The 21,276-nt window shown below is 45.7% G+C and overlaps 1 protein-coding gene across 1 annotated transcript in view; it reads left to right on the top strand.

The window, feature by feature from the left end:
* PMS1 (PMS1 homolog 1, mismatch repair system component) overlaps positions 1–20,795 on the top strand; it is a 235,704-nt gene extending 214,909 nt beyond the window's left edge. The window contains exon 13 of the mRNA XM_075829924.1: positions 20,002–20,795. Coding sequence (XP_075686039.1) covers positions 20,002–20,169 — 168 coding nt within the window. The 3' untranslated portion in view covers positions 20,170–20,795. The remainder of the gene's footprint in view (positions 1–20,001) is intronic.
* The last annotated feature ends 481 nt before the right edge of the window (positions 20,796–21,276 follow it).

The raw sequence follows: 21,276 nt of genomic DNA, 5'->3' as shown, positions 1-21,276 counted from the left end.
CCTCTTTAAACAGCAGCATTTAGGGGGCCTGGTTTGGAGACTTTATTTAGGGGGTCTGGTCTGTATTTAGGAGGTTTGGTGTCTGTATTAGTTTAAGGGGGTCTGTATCAGTTTAAGGGGTTTAGGGTCTGTATATTTAGCGGTCTGTGTTAGTTTAAGGGGTCTGCAGTTTGAGGTCTGGGGGTCTGTATTTAGGGGGTCTGTATTAGTTTATGGGGGCTATTTAGGGGCCTGTTCTAGGGTCTATTAGTTTAGGGATCTTTATTTAGGGGTCTGTATTTAGGGGTCTGGTCTGGGGTCTGTATTAGATTAGGGGGTCTGGTCTGGGGTCTATATTAAGGCAGTCAGGTCTGGGGTCTGTATTTAGGGGGTCTGTATTAGTTTGGGGTCTGTATTTAGGGCGTCTGGTCTGCGGTCTGTATTAGTTTATGGGGGTCTGTATTTAGGGGAACTGGTCTAGGGTCTGTATTAGATTAGGGGTCTTTTTTTAGGGATCTGTATTAGTTTAGGGGGTCTGGTCTGGGGTCTGTATTTAGGGGTTTGGTCTAGGTTCTGTATTAGTTTAGGGGTCTTTATTTAGGGGTCTGTATGAGTTTAGGGGGTCAGGTCTGGGGTCTGTATTTAGGGGTTTGGTCTGAGGTCTATATTTATTTAGGATGCTTCTTCTGGGGTTTGTATTTGTTTAGGGGGGTCTAGTCTGGGGACTGCAATAGTTTTGAAGGTCTGGGGTCTGTATGTATTCTATGATCTAGTCTGGGGTCCAAATTTATTAGTCTGAGTAAAAGGGGTTCCCGACCGCCCACTGTATATTCACGTCGGCACTTGCTGGGCTCTGTGCAGTGCCGACGTGAATTCACGGTGGGTGTTAAAAGCGCGATCCGGGTGTCTCAGAGTAGCGCTGACACCCGGATCGCGCTGTTATCACCTGCCTCTGTTCCCGGAGATATGATCGGGACCTGATTAGTTCAGGTCCCGGTCATGTGATCGCAGGGAAAGTGTGTTGTAGCAACGAACTGGAAAGTTTGTTGCTATAACAAACTGGAAAGTTTGTTGCTACAACAAACTTTCCCGGGGACCGATTGCAGGTGCTGCAGTCGGTTATAAGGCAGAACCGGGGGCCATATAACAGCCGGATGCTGGTTCTCATTAGCTTCCTGTCAGTGTGACTCTCAGCGTCACACTGACAGTTTATAATACGTTACACTACCTAGGTAGTGTAATGTATTATAGCAGCGATCAGTGCTGCCAGTCTTCAAGTAAAACAAGTAAAAAATAAAGTAATAAAAAAGTTTTATAAAAGTGTAAAAACAAGTTATAAAAGTTACAAAAAAAAATAATGTTTTTTTTCCTATAATAATTCTTTTATTATAGGAAAAAAATGAAAATGTTAAAAAAAGTACACATATTTGGTATCACCGCGTTCGTAACGACCCAAACTATAATACTATAATATTATTTTTCCTGCACGGTGTACACCGCAAAAAAAATAATTAAAAAACAATGTCAGAATCACTTTTTTTTGGTCATCAACCCTCCCAAAATATAGAATAAAAAGTGATCAAAAAGTCGCATGTACCCCAAAATAGTACCAATAAAAACTACAACCCGTCCCGCAAAAAACAAGCCCTTACACCGCTTTTTTGACGGAAAAATATAAAATTATGGCTCTCAGAATATGGCGACACAAAAAAGAAATAATTTTATCAAAGTGATTTTATTGCGCAATCGCCACAAAACATAAAAAACCTATATACATATGGTATCGCCGTAATCGTACCGACCCGCAGAATAAAGTAAAATGTCATTCATACCACACGGTGAATACTGTAAAAAAAAAAAAATACAAAAAACTTTGTCAGAATTTATGTTTCTTTGTCACTTTGCTTCCAAAAAAATCTAATAAAAAGTGATAAAAAAAAAATCACATGTACCCTAAAATGGTACTAATGAAAAGTACAGATTGTCCCGCAACAAATAAGCCCTCACACAGCTCCGTTGGAGAAAAAATAAAAAAGTTCTGCCTCTCAGAATATGGCGATGCAAAATGTGCAGTGTTCCAAAAGCGGATAGGATCGGGCGCCATTTATCAGTGCGACACCGGCCACATATCTGCGAATTATTATTTATGTACCCCATTATTATACCCTCTTATTATGCACTGATGTACTCTGCCCAATTTACACATACCCCCACATTATAAACTGAAATACCAGCAAAACCCCAAACAGAACAGTTACCAAGCAAAATCTGCGCTCCAAAAGCCAAATGGTGTTCCCTCCCTTCTGAGCCCCACAGCGTGCCCAAACACCAGCTTACGTCCACATATATGAAATTTTATATCCGGGAGAACCCGCTCAACATTGTATGAGGTATTTGTCTTCAGTGGCACAAACTGGGCACAATATATTGTGCATTAAAATGGCATATCAGTGGAAAATTTTAATTTTCACTTTGCACCATCCGCTACGAATTAACGCCTTGGCGCACCACGACTTAATAGCATGTCGTGGTGCGAGGGGTTATATATGGAGCGGGCTCATGCGCTGCGCACGCTCCATATTCTGCAGGTGTCCGCTGTGTATTACAGCTGACACCCGGGACTAACGGACAGGAACAGCGATCACGCTGTTACAGGAGCCTGTAAAATGACATTATACTGCAATACATTAGTATTGCAGTGTATTGTACCAGCGACCTACTGATCGCTCGTTCCAGTCCCCTAAAGGGACTTTTGGGAGGTTTCCACTGTTTTGGTACCTCAGGGGCTTTGCATATGCGACATGACATCCGAAAACCATTCCAGCTAAATTTGAGCTCCAAAAGCCAAATATTGTTCCTTCCCTCCTGAGTCCTGCCGTGGGTCCAAACAGCAGTTTATTACCACATATGGTGTATTGCTGTAATCAGGACAATTTGTTTTACAAATTTTGGGGTAATTTTTCTCCTTTATATTTTTTCAGAAAAAAGTAGATTTTCATTTTCACGGCCTAATTCCACTAAATTCATCAAAAAAACTGTGGGGTCAAAATGCTAACTATACCCCTAGAACAATTCCTTGAGGGGTGTAGTCTTCAAAATGGGGTCAGATTGGGGGGATTCCACTGTTTTGCTTACTCCAGGGTGTTGCAAACGCGACATGGCACTGAAAACCAATCCAGCAAAATCGGCGCTTCAAAATCCAAATGGCGCTCCTTCCCTTCTGAGCTCTGCCGTGGGTCCAAACAGCAGTTTAGTACCACATATGGGGTATTGGCGTAATCGGGAGAAGTAGCTTTACAAGTTCTGGGGTGCTTTTTAATCTTTATTCCTTGCAAATATTATTTCTTTTAAATATTTTTTCAGAAAAAAAGTAGATTTTCACTTTCACAGACAAACTCCAATAAATATAGCAAAATACCTGTGGGGTCAAGATGCTAACTGTACCCCTAGATAAATTCCTTGAGGTGTGTAGTTTCCAAAACCGTCTCACTTTTCGGGGATTTCCACTGTTTTGGCACTACAAGACCTCTTCAAACCTGACATGGTGCCTAAAATCTATTCTAAAAAAAAGGAGGCCCCAAAATCCACTAGGTGCTACTTTGCTTCTGAGGCCTGTGTTTAAGTCCATTATCACACTAGAGCCACGTGTGGGATATTTCTAAAAACGGCAGAATCTGGGCAATAAATATTGAGTTGCATTTCTCGGGTAAAACCTTCTGTTTTACAGAAAAAAATGTATTACAAATGAATTTCAGCAAAAAAAATAAAATTTGTAAATTTCACCTCTACTTTGCTTTAATTCCTGTGAAGCGCCTAATGGGTTAAGAAACTTTCTGAATGCTATTTTGAATACTTTGAGTGGTGCAGTTTTTAATATGGGGTGATTTATGGGGTCTATCTAGTACATAAGGCCCTCAAAGCCACTTCAGAACTGAACTGGTCCCTGTAAAAATAGCCTTTTGAAATTTTCTTGAAAATGTGAGAAATTGCTGCTAAAGTTCTAAACGTTGTAACATCCTAGAAAAATAAAATAATGTTCAAAAAACTATGCAAATATAAAGTAGACATATGGAATATATAAAATAGTAACTATTTTGTGTGGTATTACTATCTGTTTTACAAGCAGATACATTTAAAATGAGAAAAATCATAATTTTTGCAAATTTTCTCTAAATTTTGGTGTTTTTCACAAATAAGCAATGAATTTATTGACCAAATTTTTCCACTAACATAAAGTACAATATGTCACGAGAAAACAATCTCAGAATCGCTTGGATAGGCAAAAGCATTCCAGAGTTATTAACACATAAATTGACACATGTCAGATTTGAGAAAATGGGGCTGGTCATGAAGGTCAAAATGAGCTTGGTCTTGAAAGGGTTAATGTATGGTTCTGGGCCTTGGTGTCTAAATTTATGTGTTACATAGAGGCTGGAAATGGCTGCAGAAGTGATGGGCAAAGATGTCTCATCAGCAGAAGTCGACATAACGGTCTGTGTCAGATGGAGAAGAAAAGAAAACGACTCCCATCCGAGAAGACATCACTTGTGAGTCACTGGATCTATAGAGCATCTGTCTCCTCTCCTGACATGTGTGTTGTAGGAAATCCTTGTATTCTACATATCTATGTGTACCCAGGACTAATAAACAAATGTGTGTTACCATTCCCATTGTCAAGAGGATGTGTCCCCACACAGTGTGATACTGTCAGCGATGGTTGGAGACTGTCCGTATGTAGGCACACAGCTCTTTGACAAGGGGAATTGTAACACCCATTTGTCAATGCTCACACAGAAAGGTGGTGTTCACTATAGACACATCAGAGCGGTGGTGGGGAAGGGGGGCCCAAGTTTGTGGAAAAGTCCAGGTCCTATGGTCTACTTAATCCGCCACTGGTGGCACCCTATGGTCCTCTTATTTCTCCATTAGATACTAAAAAGCAATAAGGGATCAATTGAGCACACTTAGAGTCCACTGCTAATGATCCATCTTCACACCATTCCATTATATCATTAGCACAGTAGCAATGTTCACACTGCGCCTGTCTTAGTTCTTTAGGTTAGAGCGTGCGTAAAAACACTATGTTCAGATGACTCATCGTTAGAATATTGCTACAAAGTAACGCCTAACATTCTGCCATGTACGTCAGGATCATGTGATCTCGTCAGGGCCGCCATCAGGGGGGTATTAGGGGTACTACTGTAGGGGGCCCGGCCAAACTTAATTGAAAGGGGGGCCCGGCAACTGCCGCGACTTGCCTTTGGTAGAAAAAAACAGGCCCCTGCAATGGGGCCTGTTCTTTTCACCAAAACAATGTCGTGAGCTGCGGGCCCCCCTCTCGTGAAACACCGCCGTGAGCTGCGAGCCCTCCTCTCATCACCGCCGCGAAACACCGCCCGCTTGCGCGCGGACGAGCGACCGCGCGTGGACGACCGCAACTCAAGATCTAGGGGGTAGGACAGCCACACAGGGACAGCGGCGCACAGTCTACTTACCTGCTGGCCCGCCTCCGACTCGTCCGCCTCCTCGTCCGACTCCGACTCCTCTTCCGACTCCGCCTCCTTCTTCTCCAGAGCGTAGCTGCGTAAGGAGAGGGGGAGGAGTCTAGTTGTTGCGCGGCGGCAGGAGTTCTACGATCCTCGCCATTTTCTGGAGCCTGGAGGTGAAGGACTGGACGTCTGGACCGAAGACATGGCCTGAAGAGGACTGGAGTGGGAGCAGCTCTTCTGACACGGTGAGTAAAGTGTCTCAAAGTGCTGTTTATGTATGGCCCTGTTCACACAGAGTATTTTGCAGGCCGAAAAAATCTGCCTCAAAATTCCTTAAAGAATTTTGAGGCAGATTTTGACCTGCCCACACTATATTGCCGCATTTTTTGCTGCGTTTTTTGCCCGCTGCGATTGAGGACAGCAGACAAAAAACGCAGCGAAAAATGCATTTTCTGCCTCCCATTGATTTCGATGGCAGGTTAGAGGCGGAACCGCGGCAAGAAAGGACGTGCTGCTTTTTCTTTTTTCTGCGACTGGCTCCCATTGATTTCAGATTAAATCAATGGGAGGCGGTTTTGGAAGTTGTTTGGTGCTGATTCTGACGCAGTGTCCGAGTCAATATCAAGGCCCAAAAACTCTGAACTGGGCCTTATTGTTAGGGCCTATTCAGACGAACGTGTAATACGTCCGTGCAATGTGCGTGATTTTCACGCGCCTCGCACGGACCTATGTTACTCTATGGGGCCGTGCAGACTGTCCGTGAGTTTCATGCAGAGTGTGTCCGTGTGTCCGCTGCGTAAAACTCACGACATGTCCTATATTTGTGCATTGTTCGCGCATCACGCACCCATTGAAGTCAATGGGTGCGTGAAAATCACGCCCAGCACTTCCGCAGCAGTATAAACTATGAATGAAAACAGAAAAGCACCATGTGCTACAAACATACAAACAGAGTGTCATAATGATGGCGGCTGTGGGAAAATCACGCAGCCGCGCATCATACGCTGCTGACACACGGCGCTGTTATGGACCTTTTGCAAGCGCTAAACGCCACGTTTTTGCGCACGCAAAATGCACACGCTTGTGTAAATCCGGCCTTAGGGTAGGAACACACTAGGCATGAACACTGCGGATTGTATGCAACACATTTTATTGTGGACAATCCGCAGCGTATTACAGTCGCAGCCGAGTGGATGGGATGTGAACAAATCTCATCCACACGCTGCAAAAAAAATGGACCTGCAGTGTGGCTTTTGGCTTTTTAAGCCGCAGCATGTCAATTTATTCTGTGGGATCGCTGCTCCTCTGTTGCGGAAATGCTGCGGTTCTGCCGCAAAAATCACACATGAGAAAAAAAAAGGTACTTTTTTACATTTATAAAAAAGTTTAGACTTACCCCGGCCATAGTCCTGGTGACGCGATCCTCTATTCTTAGCGCAGCCCGGTCTCCTGTCATGACGTTTCATCCCATGTGACTGCTGCAGCGGTCACATGGTCTACAGCGTCATCCCAGGAGGCGGGGCTACGTTCAGAAGAGAGAGACGCGTCATCTAAACTACGGCCGGGCAAGTCTAAACTTTTTTTTCCCTGCAGGATTCCCGCAGCGGATATGCCTCACGAAACCTGTGCCACTATTTGGTGCGGTTTTGCTGGCAGAATTCCCTGCGGCTACCGGGGCGGATAAGCCGTGTAGTTTTACTCAGCATATCCGCCTAGTGTGTTCCTTATGATGTCGCTCCTGGTCTCTAAATAGGCAGTTGGTCCAGTAGAATTTGGAATTATTTTTTTTGTGAACCAGCTTAAAAAAACACAAAACTTTTGTGTTGGGGCCTGTTCACATCACCGTTCGCTTCCGTTCCGGGGTTCCGTTTGAGGATTCTGTCGGGTGAACCCCGCAACGGAAAGTGAAAGTGACAGCACAGCTTCCGTTTCAGTCACCATTGATCTCAATGGTGACGGAAACATCGCTAATGGTTTCCGTTCGTCACCATTCCGGCAGGTTTTCGGACGGAATCAATAGCGTAGTCGACTGCGCTAATGGTGACGGAAACGGAAGCTGTGCTGTCACTTTCACTTTCCGTTGCGGGGTTCACCCGACGGAAACCTCAGACGGAACCCCGGAACGGAAGCGAACGGTGATGTGAACAGGCCCTAACACAAAAGTTTTGTATTATTTTTTTAAGCTGGTTCACAAAAAAAAAATAATTCCAAATTCTACTGGACCAATTGCCTATTTAGAGACTGGCAGCAGCTCCAGGAGCGACATCATAAGGGACACATTAGGCGGATATGCTGAGTAAAACTACACAGCTTATCCGCCCCGGTAGCCGCAGGGAATTCTGCCAGCAAAACCGCACCAAATAGTGGCGCAGGTTTGGTGAGGCGTGTCCGCTGCGGGAATCCTGCAGGGAAAAAAAAGTTTAGACTTGCCCTGGCCGTAGTTTAGGTGACACATCTCTCTCTTCTGAATGTAGCCCCGCCTCCTGGGATGATGCTGTAGACCATGTGACCGCTGCAGCAGTCACATGGGATGAAACGTCATGACAGGAGGCCGGGCTGTGCTAAGAATAGAGGATCGCGTCACCAGGACTACGGCCGGGGCAAGTCTAAACTTTTTTATAAATTTAAAAAAGTGCCTTTTTTTTTTTCTCATGTGTGATTTTTGCGGCAGAACCGCAGCATTTCCGCAACAGAGGAGCAGCGATTCCACAGAATACATTGACATGCTGCGGCTTAAAAAGCCACACTACAGGTCCATTTTTTTTGCAGCGTGTGGATGAGATTTGTGTAAATCTCATCCACTCTGCTGCGACTGTAATACGCTGCGGATTTTCCACAATAAAATGTGTTGCATAAAATCTGCAGTGTTCATGCCTAGTGTGTTCCTACGCTAAGGCCGGATTTACACAAGCGTGTGCTTTTTGTGTGCGCAAAAACGTGGCGTTTTGCGCATGCAAAAGGTCCATAACAGCTCCGTGTGGCAGCAGCGTATGATGCGCGACTGCGTGAGTTTCGCGCAGCCGCCATCATTATGACACTCTGTTTGTATGTTTGTAGCACGTGGTGCTTTTCTGTTTTCAGTCATAGTTTATACTGCTGCGGAAGTGCTGGGCGTGATTTTCACGCACCCATTGACTTCAATGGGTGCGTAATGTGCGAACAATGCACAAATATAGGACATGTCGTGAGTTTTACGCAGCGGACACACGCTGCGTGAAAATCACTGACAGTCCACACGGCCCCATAGAGTAACATAGGTCCGTGCGAGGCGCGTGAAAATCACGCACGTTGCACGGATGTATTACACGTTCGTCTGAATAAGCCCTAACAATAAGGCCCAGTTCACAGAGTTTATGGGCCTTGATATTGACTCGGACACTGCGTCAGAATCAGCACCAAACAACTTCCAAAACCGCCTCCCATTGATTTAATCTGAAATCAATGGGAGCCAGTCGCGGAAAAAAGGAAAAGCAGCTCGTCCTTTCTTGCCACGGTTCCGCCTCTGACCTCCCATCGAAATCAATGGGAGGCAGAAAATGCATTTTTCCCTGCGTTTTTTGTCTGCTGTCCTCAATCGCCGCGGGCAAAAAACGCGGCAAGATAGTGTGGGCAGGTCAAAATCTGCCTCAAAATTCGGTGCGCGGTTCCAGGTGGTCGCGGGTGCGCATGCGCGGGAGTTTGTGGGTGCGCGCGATCGGTCGCACGGGCGGCAGTGTTTGACGGCCCCCATGGCGACCCCCATGCTACCCAGGGCCGCCATCAGGGGGGGTATTATGGGTACTGATGTGAGAGGCCCGGCCAAACCTAATTGAAAGGGGGGCCCGCAGCTCTCGACATTCTTTTGGTGAAAAAAACGGGCCCCATTGCAGGGGCCTGTTTTTTTTCTACCAAAGGCAAGTCGCGGCAGTTGCCGGGCACCCCTTTCAATTCGGTTTGGCCGGGCCTCTCACATCAGTACCCATAATACCCCCCCTGATGGCGGCCCTGGGTACCATGATATAGTGCTGGACGGAGTACCGTTAACAGGCGGTGCCACGGTAGTGGGGCCCAGAAAATTTAGCTGTGGGGAGCCCTGAAATTCCTGATGGCGGCCCTGGATCTCGTAACTCAGCAACTTTAGACGCCATGCAAGAACAATTGCTCTATGGTCCAAGAGCATAATCACTATCCATGTCCCCTCCTCACCATGCTGCCCGCAACTTAATGCAGGCTAGCACATATTGGTTATGGTGTTCAGAATACCTGTGTCTTCAATTCGCTGGTATGGTGTTCATACAACAATCATATATGGGTATAGGCATTTTATGTATTTGACAAGGGGGGGCTCCCGCCTGTACGGCTGTACTTAGTAAACTTTTGTCAGTCATTCCATAGAGTATGTTGGAAAAAAACTATGATAATAATTCAGATCATGCGCTACTACATTGCAATGTTTTACAGAATTAATTGCGGTACAGATAAATGGGAGTAACACATGACTGTAGGATCGAACTACGCAGTTTTTTGTTGTCTGCAACCAGTGAGACACATAATTCTAAATAGGATACATAAAATGGTAGGATATTGTAAATCAGAACCATGTGTATCAAAGTTGCTTCATTATTATTTAAGATACATTGGACAAATAATATACATTGGCTATGTAAACCTTTGAACACTTTTTTTATTTTTTTAAATAAAACAATGTATCATGGTGTTTTAAGCAACGGTTTAATTTTTTTATTTACATTTTTTTTTACTTTTTGAGATGCAGCTTCTATGTATCCTGTATGTATCCTGGCACATAAATACGAATCCTTCAGGTTAGCGGAACTGCGGATCATGCGTGACACACAGGATCCACCTGTTATCGATCACAACTATGTTTTTGTTCACATCTAAATAAGAATATATATATATAGTGTGTGTGTATATATATATATATATATATATATATATATATATATATATATATATATACATACACACACACACTATGTGGCCAAAAGTATGTGGACACACTTCCTAATTAATGAGTTTAGGTTTTTCAATCACACCCATTGCAAACGGATGCATAATGTACCGTCGGCATCCCCATTTTACCGGCATCCTTCGACCGCAGATGTGTTCATCCCCAGTTAACGGGCACAGGATACGGAATTTTCGCAGGATAACACTGGGTTTGTCCAACTTTGCTCAGGCACTGGGGTAAGGGGCAGGTTCACTTATTAGGACCAGGGTGTGCAGGGATAGGCTGGCCCTTTAAAAACGGGCATGAGTGCGCGCAGTCCGGGAGAGGAAGTAGAGCGTGTCGGCATCCCTGTGTATATGTGTATGTGTGTATATATATATATATGTATATATATGCAAATTATCACATTTTCAAGCACCTAGCTCCAATTTGTGGCACGTGGGAGGGGCATAAAGCCAGATTGAAAGCAAAGTTTTTTTAGCCACATGAAACCACGAACCTCCGATCAAGTGGTGTGGGATGATAGTGTTATGTGTAGCATCCATGGCCACGGGCTGTCGGGTTTACTCCGCTCCCCACGCCCGCAGCCATGGATCTGGGAGCGCTGGTCCCCATCTCCTTCCTAGGAGACGCCAGCCTCACTTCCGCTCCGGTCCGCTGTGTCCCGTAGGGTGCGCGCGCTCGTGAACGCTCTTAAAGGGGCAGCGCGCGCACATGGAAAACAATCATCATCATCAATCCACATGATTCCTGGCCTATAAGAAGGCTCCAGCCCTTGTGATCCTTGCCTGAGCGTTGTTAATTTATCCCAAGTCTGTCTTGCAAATGGTCCCTTAGTGTTTCCCGTTCCAGTTGTTACCCGTGCCCTGTTACCTGTATCCCGTGCTGTGTTCTTGTTCCTGTGCCTACTAGTGCTGGAGTCGTGACCTACTGCACCTGCTGTCGTTTGCCACATCCAGTGTCTTCTGCCACATCCAGTGTCTTCTGCCACGTCCAGTGTCTTCTGCCATGTCCTGTGTCTTCTGCCACGTCTTGTACTGCCTGCAACCTGCTGCACGACCTCCATCCGAGCTGAAGCCACATCCACCGTCTGGACTACCATGGTCTCAACCAGATCACGGTCAAGAACAAATACCCGTTGCCACTTATTTCCGAGCTGTTCGATCGCATACGAGGAGTCAAAAATTTTTCTAAAGTAGACCTGCGGGTGGCTTATAACCTAATCCAGATTCGCCAGGGTGGCGAATGGAAGATGGCATTTAACAGCCGTGATGGGCACTATAAATACCTAGTGATGCCCTTCGGACTTTGTAACGCTCCCACAGTGTTTCAGGAATTCGTCAATGATATTTTCCGAGATCTCCTCTATATGTGTGTTGTAGTTTATCTCGATGATATTTTGATTTTCTCCCCAGATCTGATGACCCATCGGAGGCATGTCCATCAGGTTCTACTGCGATTAAGAAAGAATCGCTTATATGCCAAGTTGGAGAAGTGCGTCTCTGAAAGGAGGTCTTTGCCCTCCCTGGGCTACATCATCTCGGATCAAGGTCTTAAGATGGATCCTGAGAGACTAAAGTCTGTCCTGGAATGGCCACATCCTCAAGGCCTGAGGGTCATACAGCAGTTCCTGGGTTTCGCCAATTTCTACCTGCAGTTTATTCCAAACTTCTCATCTCTGACGGCTCCCATCTCTACCCTTACCAAAAAGGGTGTAAATGCCAAGGTGTGGACTCCAGAGGCAGAATCCACATTTATTAGCCTCAAGAAAGCCTTCACTTCAGCCTCGATCCACCATCATCCTGACGAATCTCGGCAGTTCTCATTGGAGGTGGACACTTCCTCTGTTGGTGCAGGTGCACTTCTGTTCTGTTTTGTTTTTTCTTCTGCAGAGCGCAATTACTCTATTGGAGATCGGGAGCTACTGGTCATCAAATTGGCTCTGGAGGAGTGGAGACATCTTCTAGAGGGCGCAGCTCACCCCATCTTGGTCTACATCGACCACAAGAATCTTATGTATCTTCAGTCCGCCCAACGACTAAATCCCAGTCAAGCCAGGTGGTCGCTGTTTTTTACCCATTTCCAATTTGTGCTCCACTACCGTCCCACTGACAAGATGCCGATGCCCTGTCCAGGTCATTTGAGATGGATGACACGTGGAGTCCTTTCAAACTATCATAGACCCATCCTGCATTGTCATTGCTAATCCTTTACAAGTTAGAGAGATCCCTCCGGGGAGGAATTTTGTTCGGTTGGCAGACAGGAGAAGAATTTTCCGCTGGGGACACAGTTCTAAACTGGCTGGGCACGCTGGTGTCCGTAAAACCAGAGACCTGATTGCTCGTCACTTGTTGTGGCCCATTCTACATAAAGATGTTCTGGACTTTTTTTCTTGCACGGTGTGTGCTTCTAACAAAGTTACTCACCCCAAGCCTGCCGGCCTGCTTCAACCTCTGCCTGTACCCAATGCCCCCTGGCAGCACATTGCAATGAACTTTGTCACTGACCTTCCCCCCTCGGCAGGATACAACACTGTCTGGGTGGTGGTGGACCAATTCTCGAAGATGGCACATTTTATCCCGCTGACCGGCCTACCTTCTGCTCCCCGACTAGCGAGTCTCTTCATTCAACACATCTTTCGCTTGCCTCTTCACATTGTGTCGACCGGGGAGTTCAATTTACCTCAATGTTCTGGAGAGCCCTCTGTAAACTCCTGAATGTAAGATTGGACTTTTCCTCAGCCTATCAGCCCCAGGCCAATGGGCAAGTCGAGGGGATCAACCAGATCATGGAGAATTATCTCCGCCACTTCATCTCTTTATAGCACGATAACTAGGTAAAGCTTCAGCGTTGCATGTCCCAGAGGTTCGGAGAACAACAACGAATGGGAATGACAGCAAGAGGTGCAGGTAGTCGAATCTCTGCACGGACGGATTTTCCGATTCGAAGAATGGAGCGTAGTGATCCATTCTCTATTGCAAGTGAAATTGGATGTCACATCCCAAGCCTGGGGCAGCAACCAGTGTCACAAATCATCAGAAGGCGTTTGCACGACGTTTGTGTAATGTCGGGGTGGGGAGAAAGACAGGTGAGCCCTAATCTACCCGCCACTCAGTCCCTGCCTATTTGCACGGCCCGTCCTAGGCGACGGCTTACAACTCGGCGACTGTCCCTACGCTCAATATGTGCACGACAGACAAACAGACAAGGGTACGCAGAAGCTAAGGGACCGGAGGTTTCCTCGAGGTAGCCAAGGACGGGGAGCAGCGTTTCAGGAGGGAGGCATGAAACACGTCGTGTATTTGAAAAGACGGGGGTAACTCCAGCCGGAAGGAGACAGGGTTAAGGACCACAATGACCATGTATGGGCCTATATACCGGGGAGCAAAGTTTTTGGACGGAACTTTAAGGCGCAAATTTTTTGAAGACAGCCACACCAGATCCCTGACCACAAACAAGGAACGGAGGAGAACCGTGGATTAAACCCAAAATTACAGAAAAAGGGGGAGACCGCTGACGAGTTACTGACCCGGTTATTAAGGGAAAATTCGGCGAGGGGAATGAAGGAGACCCAATCATATTGACAGTCAGAGATAAAACACCTTAAATATTGTTCTAGAGACTGATTAGTCCTCTCAGTTTGGCCATTAGTTTCAGGATGGAAGGCCGAGGAGAAGGACAGATCAATCTCCAACTTTTTACAGAAAGCTATCCAATGAAACAAATTGTACCACTCTGTCAGAAACAATATTGACAGGAACCCCATGGAGACGCAGGATGTGTTTGACAAACAAGGTAGTTAACGTCTTGGCATTGGGTAGTTTCTTGAGGGGCACAATGTGGCACATCTTACTGAAGCGGTCTACTACAACCCACACCACAGACTTGCCTTGAGATGGAGGCAGATCGGTGATAAAATCCATGGAGATATGGGTTCAAGGTCTCTGGGGAATGGGCAATGAACATAGTAAGCCCGCTGGTCGGGACCTGGGAGTCTTGGACCTAGCACAAATTTCACAAGCGGCGACGTAGGCCTTAACGTCTTTATGCAACCCAGGCCACCAATAGTTTCTAGCAATGAGGTGCTTGGTACCCAGGATGCCTGGATGGCCAGATAGTGCAGAGTCATGATTTTCCATGAGTACCCTTAGCCGGAATTGCAGGGGAACAAACAGCTTGTTCTCAGGAAGGTTCCCGGGAACTGAACCTTGATCAGCCGCAATTTTGGAAATTAAGTCAGAATCAACAGAGGATATGATTATACCTGGGGGCAAAACACAAGCAGGATCTTCCTCCGAAGGAGGGCTGGCCATGAAGCTACGCGACAGTGCATCAGCTTTAATATTTTTAGAACCAGCCCTATAGGTGACCACCAAGTTGAATCTAGTAAAAAAACAACGCCTATCGAGCTTGTCTCGGGTTTAGCCTCCATGCAGATTCTAGGAAAACCAGATTCTTGTGGTCGGTAAGGACCGTTACCTGGTGCCTAGCCCCCTCCAAGAAGTGGTGCCACTCTTCAAATGCCCATTTAATGGCTAAGAGTTTGCGGTTGCCCACGTCATAGTTACTCTCAGTGGGCGAGAACTTCCTGGAGAAGTAGGCACAGGGACGGAGATGGGTGAGGGACCTGGTACCCTGGGACAAGACAGCACCCACTCCCACCTCAGAGGCGTCAACCTCCACGATGAATGGCTCCATTTGGTTACGCTGAATCAGCACTGGGGCAGAGATAAAACACTTCTTAAGGATCTCAAAAGCCTGGACCGCCTCTGGAGGCCAGTGAAGAAGATCAGCACCTTTGCAAGTAAGGTCCGTAAGAGGCTTAGCGATGACCGAGACGTTAGCAATAAATCTCCTGTAATAATTAGCAAACCCCAGGAAGCACTATAACGCCTTCAGGGAGGCAGGTTGGACCCATTCAGCCACAGCCTGAACCTTGGCAGGGTCCATGCGGCATTCATTAGGAGTGAGGATTTGACCCAAAAATTGTATCTCCTGCACCCCAAACACACATTTTTCGGATTTAGCAAAGAGTTTGTTTTCTTGAAGGGCCTGGAGCACCTTCCTGACATGCTCAATGTGGGAGGACCAGTCCTTGGAAAACACAAGTATGTCATCAAGGTACACTACGAGAAATACCCCCAGGTAGTTTCTTAAAATCTCATTTATGAAATTCTGGAAGACCGCGGGAGCATTACACAACCCAAAGGGCATGACGAGGTATTCGAAATGACCTTCGGGCGTGTTAAACGCAGTCTTCCACTCATCCCCTTCTCTGATTCGGATAAGGTTATAAGCCCCCCAAAGATCAAACTTAGAGAACCATTTGGCCCCCTGAACCAGATTGAAGAGATCAGGCATCAAAGGAAGGGGATACTAGTTCCTTACAGTGACCTTATTCAAGTTTCGGTAATCGATGCATGACCTAAGACCACCATCCTTCTTCCCTACAAAGAAGAAGCCAGCACCTACAGGAGAAGTAGAGGGGCGAATGTAACCCTTGGCCAGGCTTTCCTGGATATATTCTCTCATGGCTTCACGTTCGGGACAAGAGAGATTAAATATCCTACCCTTAGGGAGCTTAGCTCCTGGTACCAAATCGATTGCGCAATCGTATTCTCTATGAGGAGGTAACACTTCGGAGGCCTTTTTAGAAAAAACATCAGTGAAGTCCTGAATAAACTCAGGTAGAGTGTTCACCTCCTCAGGGAGAGAAATAAAATTAACAGAAAAAAAGGACGTCATGCATTCATTACCCCATTTAGTAAGATCCCCAGTATTCCAGTTAAACGTGGGATTATGCTTTTGCAACAAGGGAAGGCCTAAAACTAAATCGGATTATAATCCCTGCATCATCAGTACAGAGCACTTCTCCAAATGAATGGAGCCAACAATGAGTTCAAAAACAGGGGTATGCTGCGTAAAATAACCATTAGCAAGTGGAGTGGAGTCGATACCCACTACCGGGACAGGTTTAGGCAAATCAATCGATTGCATAGCTAGAGACATAGCAAATTCCACAGACATAATATTAGCAGAAGACCCTGAATCCACGAAGGCACTGCCGGTGGCAGACCTATCCTCAAAAGAGACCTGAAAGGGAAGCAAGATCTTATTAGGTTTCATATTTACGGGATATACCTGTGCGCCCAAGTGACCTCCCCGATGGTCACTTAGGCGCGGAAGTTTTACGGCTGCTTATTCTTACGCCTAGGACTGTTGTTCACTTGATGCTTGTCATCCCCACAGTAGAAGCAGAGACCATTCTTCCTGCGGAGCTCTCTACGTTGTTGGGTAGACACGGAGGCCCCGAGTTGCATTGGTTCATCCGAGTTTTCCGTGGAAGAACGAAGCAACGGAACCTCGGGAGCCATCATGGGGGAGCCAGAGGAGAAGGCACAAAAACGTTCACGTCGTCGTTCCCTGAGACGTCGGTCAAGACGTACCGCTAAAGCCTTAACCTAGGTCAGAAGAGGGATAGCTATCTAATAGGTTTTTCAGGGCGTTCGACAGACCCAATCTAAACTGGCACCTCAAGGCAGGGTCATTCCACCGAGAAGCCACACACCACTTCCTAAAGTCAGAACAGTACTCCTCAACGGGTCTCTTACCCTGATGTAAGGTCACCAGCTGACTCTCGGCAAAGGCAGTCTTGTCAGTTTCGTCATAGATGAGCCCGAGAGCAGGAAAAAAATGGTCAACAGTGGAAAGTTCAGGGGCGTCAGGAGCCAATCAAGGCCCATTCTTGGGGGCCGTCCTGGAGCCGGGACATAATTATACCCACTCGCTGGCTCTCAGAACCTGAGGAGTGGGGCCTTAGACGGAAATAGAGCCTACAGCTCTCCCGAAAGGAGAAAAAAGTTTTCCAGTCCCCTGAGAACCGGTCAGGCAACTTGAGGTGGAGTTCAAGAGGTGAGGTGGAGGGCACTACCTGGTTTGCATCACGCTGGTTGCACCTCTGAGCCAGGACTTGGACCTGTAGGGAGAGACCCTGCATTTGCTGAGCCAGGGTCTCAAGGGGGTCCATAGTTGTGTAGGAACCAAGGTAGAAAAGGTATATTGGCCTGTGTTTATGTAATGTCGGGGTATGGAGACAGACAGGTGAGCCCTAATCTACCCGCCATTCAGTCCCTGCCTACTTGCACGGCCCGTCCTAGGCGACGGCGTACAACTGGGCGACAGTCCCTACGTTCAATATGTGCACGACAGACAAACAGACAAGGGTACACAGAAGCTTAGGGAAATTGGGCAGTTGCCCACGGCAACACCGTGACCAACAAGAGTAGTGAACGAGCCGAGTCAAACCAGGAGTGTACGAGGTACCAAACGCAGAGCAGGAGCGTAGTCAGTAAAGCCAGGGTCAATATGAAGCAGAGGTCAATAGTAATAGCAGGAACAGCAGAGCCAGGAAACAATAGAGAATCACAGGCAAAGGACAAGCAGCAAATGAAGGTATAAATAGACCGAGGGCGGGAGATAGAACCGTCTGGCCAGGCTGTGATAGGTTTTCCCACTCCTTAGCCTACAAGCCTGAGTGGTAGCAGATCGAGTCACTCTATCAGACCTAGGAACAGAAGCAGGCTGATTAACCACGGGCATCGACACAGAAGCTGTGTCTGGCAGATCCCTTACAATTTTGCTACGTGACAGACGTCCAGCTATAGGTGTTCCATTGACCACATGCCACCGCTGTCAAAGGCTATTATTGTGCACAGCAAGATGGTAATGGAGGCTGGAATGGGCGTTTATCCTCTTCAGCGATAAGTCCCGCTTTAGTCTCGGACGCAATGATAGCTAGAGATTGGTCTGGAGACCACGTGGACAATGCTATGGAGGGGAACGTCACACCGGTCCTACTCCCGGAATTCTAGTGTGGGGTGGCGTAATGTAAAGTAGCCAGACCCCTCCAGTCTTGATTTCAGGTACACTAAGAGCTCGGTGTTACATTGATTTGGTTGTGGAACCAGTGGTACGGCCATTTCTCCAAAGTGTCCCAGAAGCCGTTTTTCAACAGGACAACGCCAAGCCACATGTTGCTCGTTCTACTGTGAGCAGCCTGCGTGGCCTAAACGTGCTACAATGTCCTGCAGCATCTCCGGACTTGTCTCCCATCGACCACATCTCGGACACCATTGGTCGGCAAATGCAAAGTGAGCTGCCAGTAGCCAATCTTGAAGATTTGTGTGCACAAGTGCATTCAGCGTGGCATAACATTCCTCAGACAACCAATAAAAACCTCATTGATGGCATACTAAGGTGTGTAAGTGCGTTTATTTCTGCGCATGTCGCTTATATTCGATACTGAATAAATCAAAATGTTTGGAATATTTTGTTTCCATTTTTTTTATAATTTGCATATAATTAACATGTCTATCGATCCAGTGATTTCCACAATTCCAAAACTTTTCCTTCTTGGTATTGTAACATTGAGTACCTCGTTACAATGGCATCTGTCTAGGGTTGGGATATATTAGGCAGCAAGTGAACAGTCGTGTTAGAAGCAGGACAAATGGGCAGGCGTAAGGATCTGAGCGACTTTGACAAATTGTGATGGCTAGACGACTGGGTCATAGCATGTCCAAAACGGAAGGTCTTGTGAGGTGTTCTTGGTATGCAGTAGTGAGTACCTTCCAAAAGTGGTCCAAGGAAGGATAACCATTGATAGTCATGGGAACCCAAAGCTCATTGATGCGCATGGGGAGCAAAAGCTAGTCCATCTGGTCTGTTCCTGCAGAACAACTACTGTAGCACAAACTGCTGAAAAAGTGTGCCCATGGTGACCCCTGTCCACGGCCAAAAGCACCTTCAATGGTCATATAAGCATCAGAACTAAATTCTGGAGCTATGTAAAAAGTTGGCCTGGTCTGATAAATTACATTTTCTTTTACATCATGTGGACAGCTAGGTATGCGTGCATCACTTAACTGGGGAAGAGATGGCCTGGGATGCACTATGGAAAGAAGGCAAGGTGGTGAAGTCAGTGTAATGCTGTAAGCAATGTTCTGCTGGGAAACCTTGGGTCCGGGCATTCATGTGGATGTTACTTTGGCATGTACAACCTACCAAAACATTGATGCAGACCAAGTACATCCTTCAGACCATGTACATTCTTCATAGCAACGGTATACCCTAATGGCAGTGGCCTCTTTCAGCAGAATAATGTGTCCTGTCACACTGAAAATATTGTTCAGGAATGGTTTGAGGAACATACTGTGTCTTGTCTTGAAATATTAAAGTGTAACTGAACATTCGACAAACTTCTGACATGTCGTAGTGATATGTCAGAAGTTTTGATTGGTGGGGGTCTGAGCACTGAGACCGCCACCAATTGCTAAAACGAAGCAGAAGTAGTGCTCGTGTGAGCACTGACCTGCTTTGTTTCTGTTTGGCTTTTTCCGGAAAGCCGATGTATCGGAGTACGGGCTCATAGACTTTCTATTGAGCCTGTACTCCGATACATTGATTTATATATATTACCTCTTTTTTAATAATAGTAATAATCTACCTGTATTATTAAGATTTTTAGACTTTTACAAACTCAAAGGATATTAATATTTCAAATAATGTTTTGTTGATTTTTAGGGGGAAGCTGTAAGATTGGCTCGACAACTGCCCTTAAACCTGTCAAAAGTTGATGTCCATGACACCATGCATCGGATGAGAAAACAGCTTAAGGATGACCAAAAAGAATGTATCCATGGTCGGCCATTTTTGCATCACCTCTCAGATATTCCTGAATCAGATGATTAACTTTTTTTTTTAACTTTATTTTATGAATGCATTATTCAGAATATAAAGTAAAGTGGTAAGAGGTACACGGATACTTAGTTCACTGTGTAAAAGCTGTCATGCACATAGTAGGTCTTACATACCATAATTCAGCAGATGCCAGTTTCTAAACTAAATGAAACAATAATGTCAAAAAAACATCCTATAGCTGAGCAGAAAGACAGAACTAAGGCTTTGGAAAGTTCTGTCTTTCAGTTTGGCTATGGGGTAATTTTCTGACATCGATTCACAAAGTTAAATCTTAACTGGTGTGTGCTGAGTTCCATATTGAATTTTATAGCTATATAATTCTATCTTGTATGCAGTAGTGTATGCACCAGTGATAATTGAATCTTCAAACAAGATTACCCAGGTTTTGATAATATTGCTAAATAATTAGTAGAGACGTAACTTCGCGCCCAAGGGCTCGAATGTAAAACCTGTAGCAAGTCACCCATCCACAAACCAACATTCTATGCACAGTGTTGGGCCCACTGTAGTTATTCAGCATGGAGTAACAGAAAGTAAGAATATATATATATATATTTACAAACCGGGACAAAGTCCTTTCTGAAATTTAATCAAAACGTTAATTAATTTAGAGGATATTTTCAGATTTATTTTTGGATTTTCCAAATTTTGTGCTATTGCATTGAATTGTTTTCTAAACATGAATAAATGAAGCATTTATATTTTTTCCATAGTCTGATTTTATGCAGTGCTATTATTTAATTATATGCATGTTTTACTGCATTGCTGGCAGTCTCTGTTTTTTTTTTTTATGGCTTTTAATGCATGTTTGAGAAGGCAAGAGATACGCCTTATTCACACGAGCGTATTTCACATCCGTGTTACGCGCGTTAAAGCAACGGACGTCACACGGACCCATGCAATTCAATGGGGCCATTCAGACGTGTTTTTCATGTAGCGTGTGTCCGCTGCGTGAAACTCACTGTATGTCCTATATTTGTGCATTTTCCGTGTGCCATGAGTTTTTCACGCAACAGTTGCAAAGAAATGATGAGGAAAATAAAAAACACCTACTCAGTATATTTTGCTGACGTAAAAAACACGTGACATACGCGTGTG

Source organism: Rhinoderma darwinii, chromosome 6, assembly GCF_050947455.1.
Source record: "Rhinoderma darwinii isolate aRhiDar2 chromosome 6, aRhiDar2.hap1, whole genome shotgun sequence".
NCBI lineage: Eukaryota > Metazoa > Chordata > Amphibia > Anura > Rhinodermatidae > Rhinoderma > Rhinoderma darwinii.
This window is presented reverse-complemented; position numbering and strand designations above follow the sequence as displayed.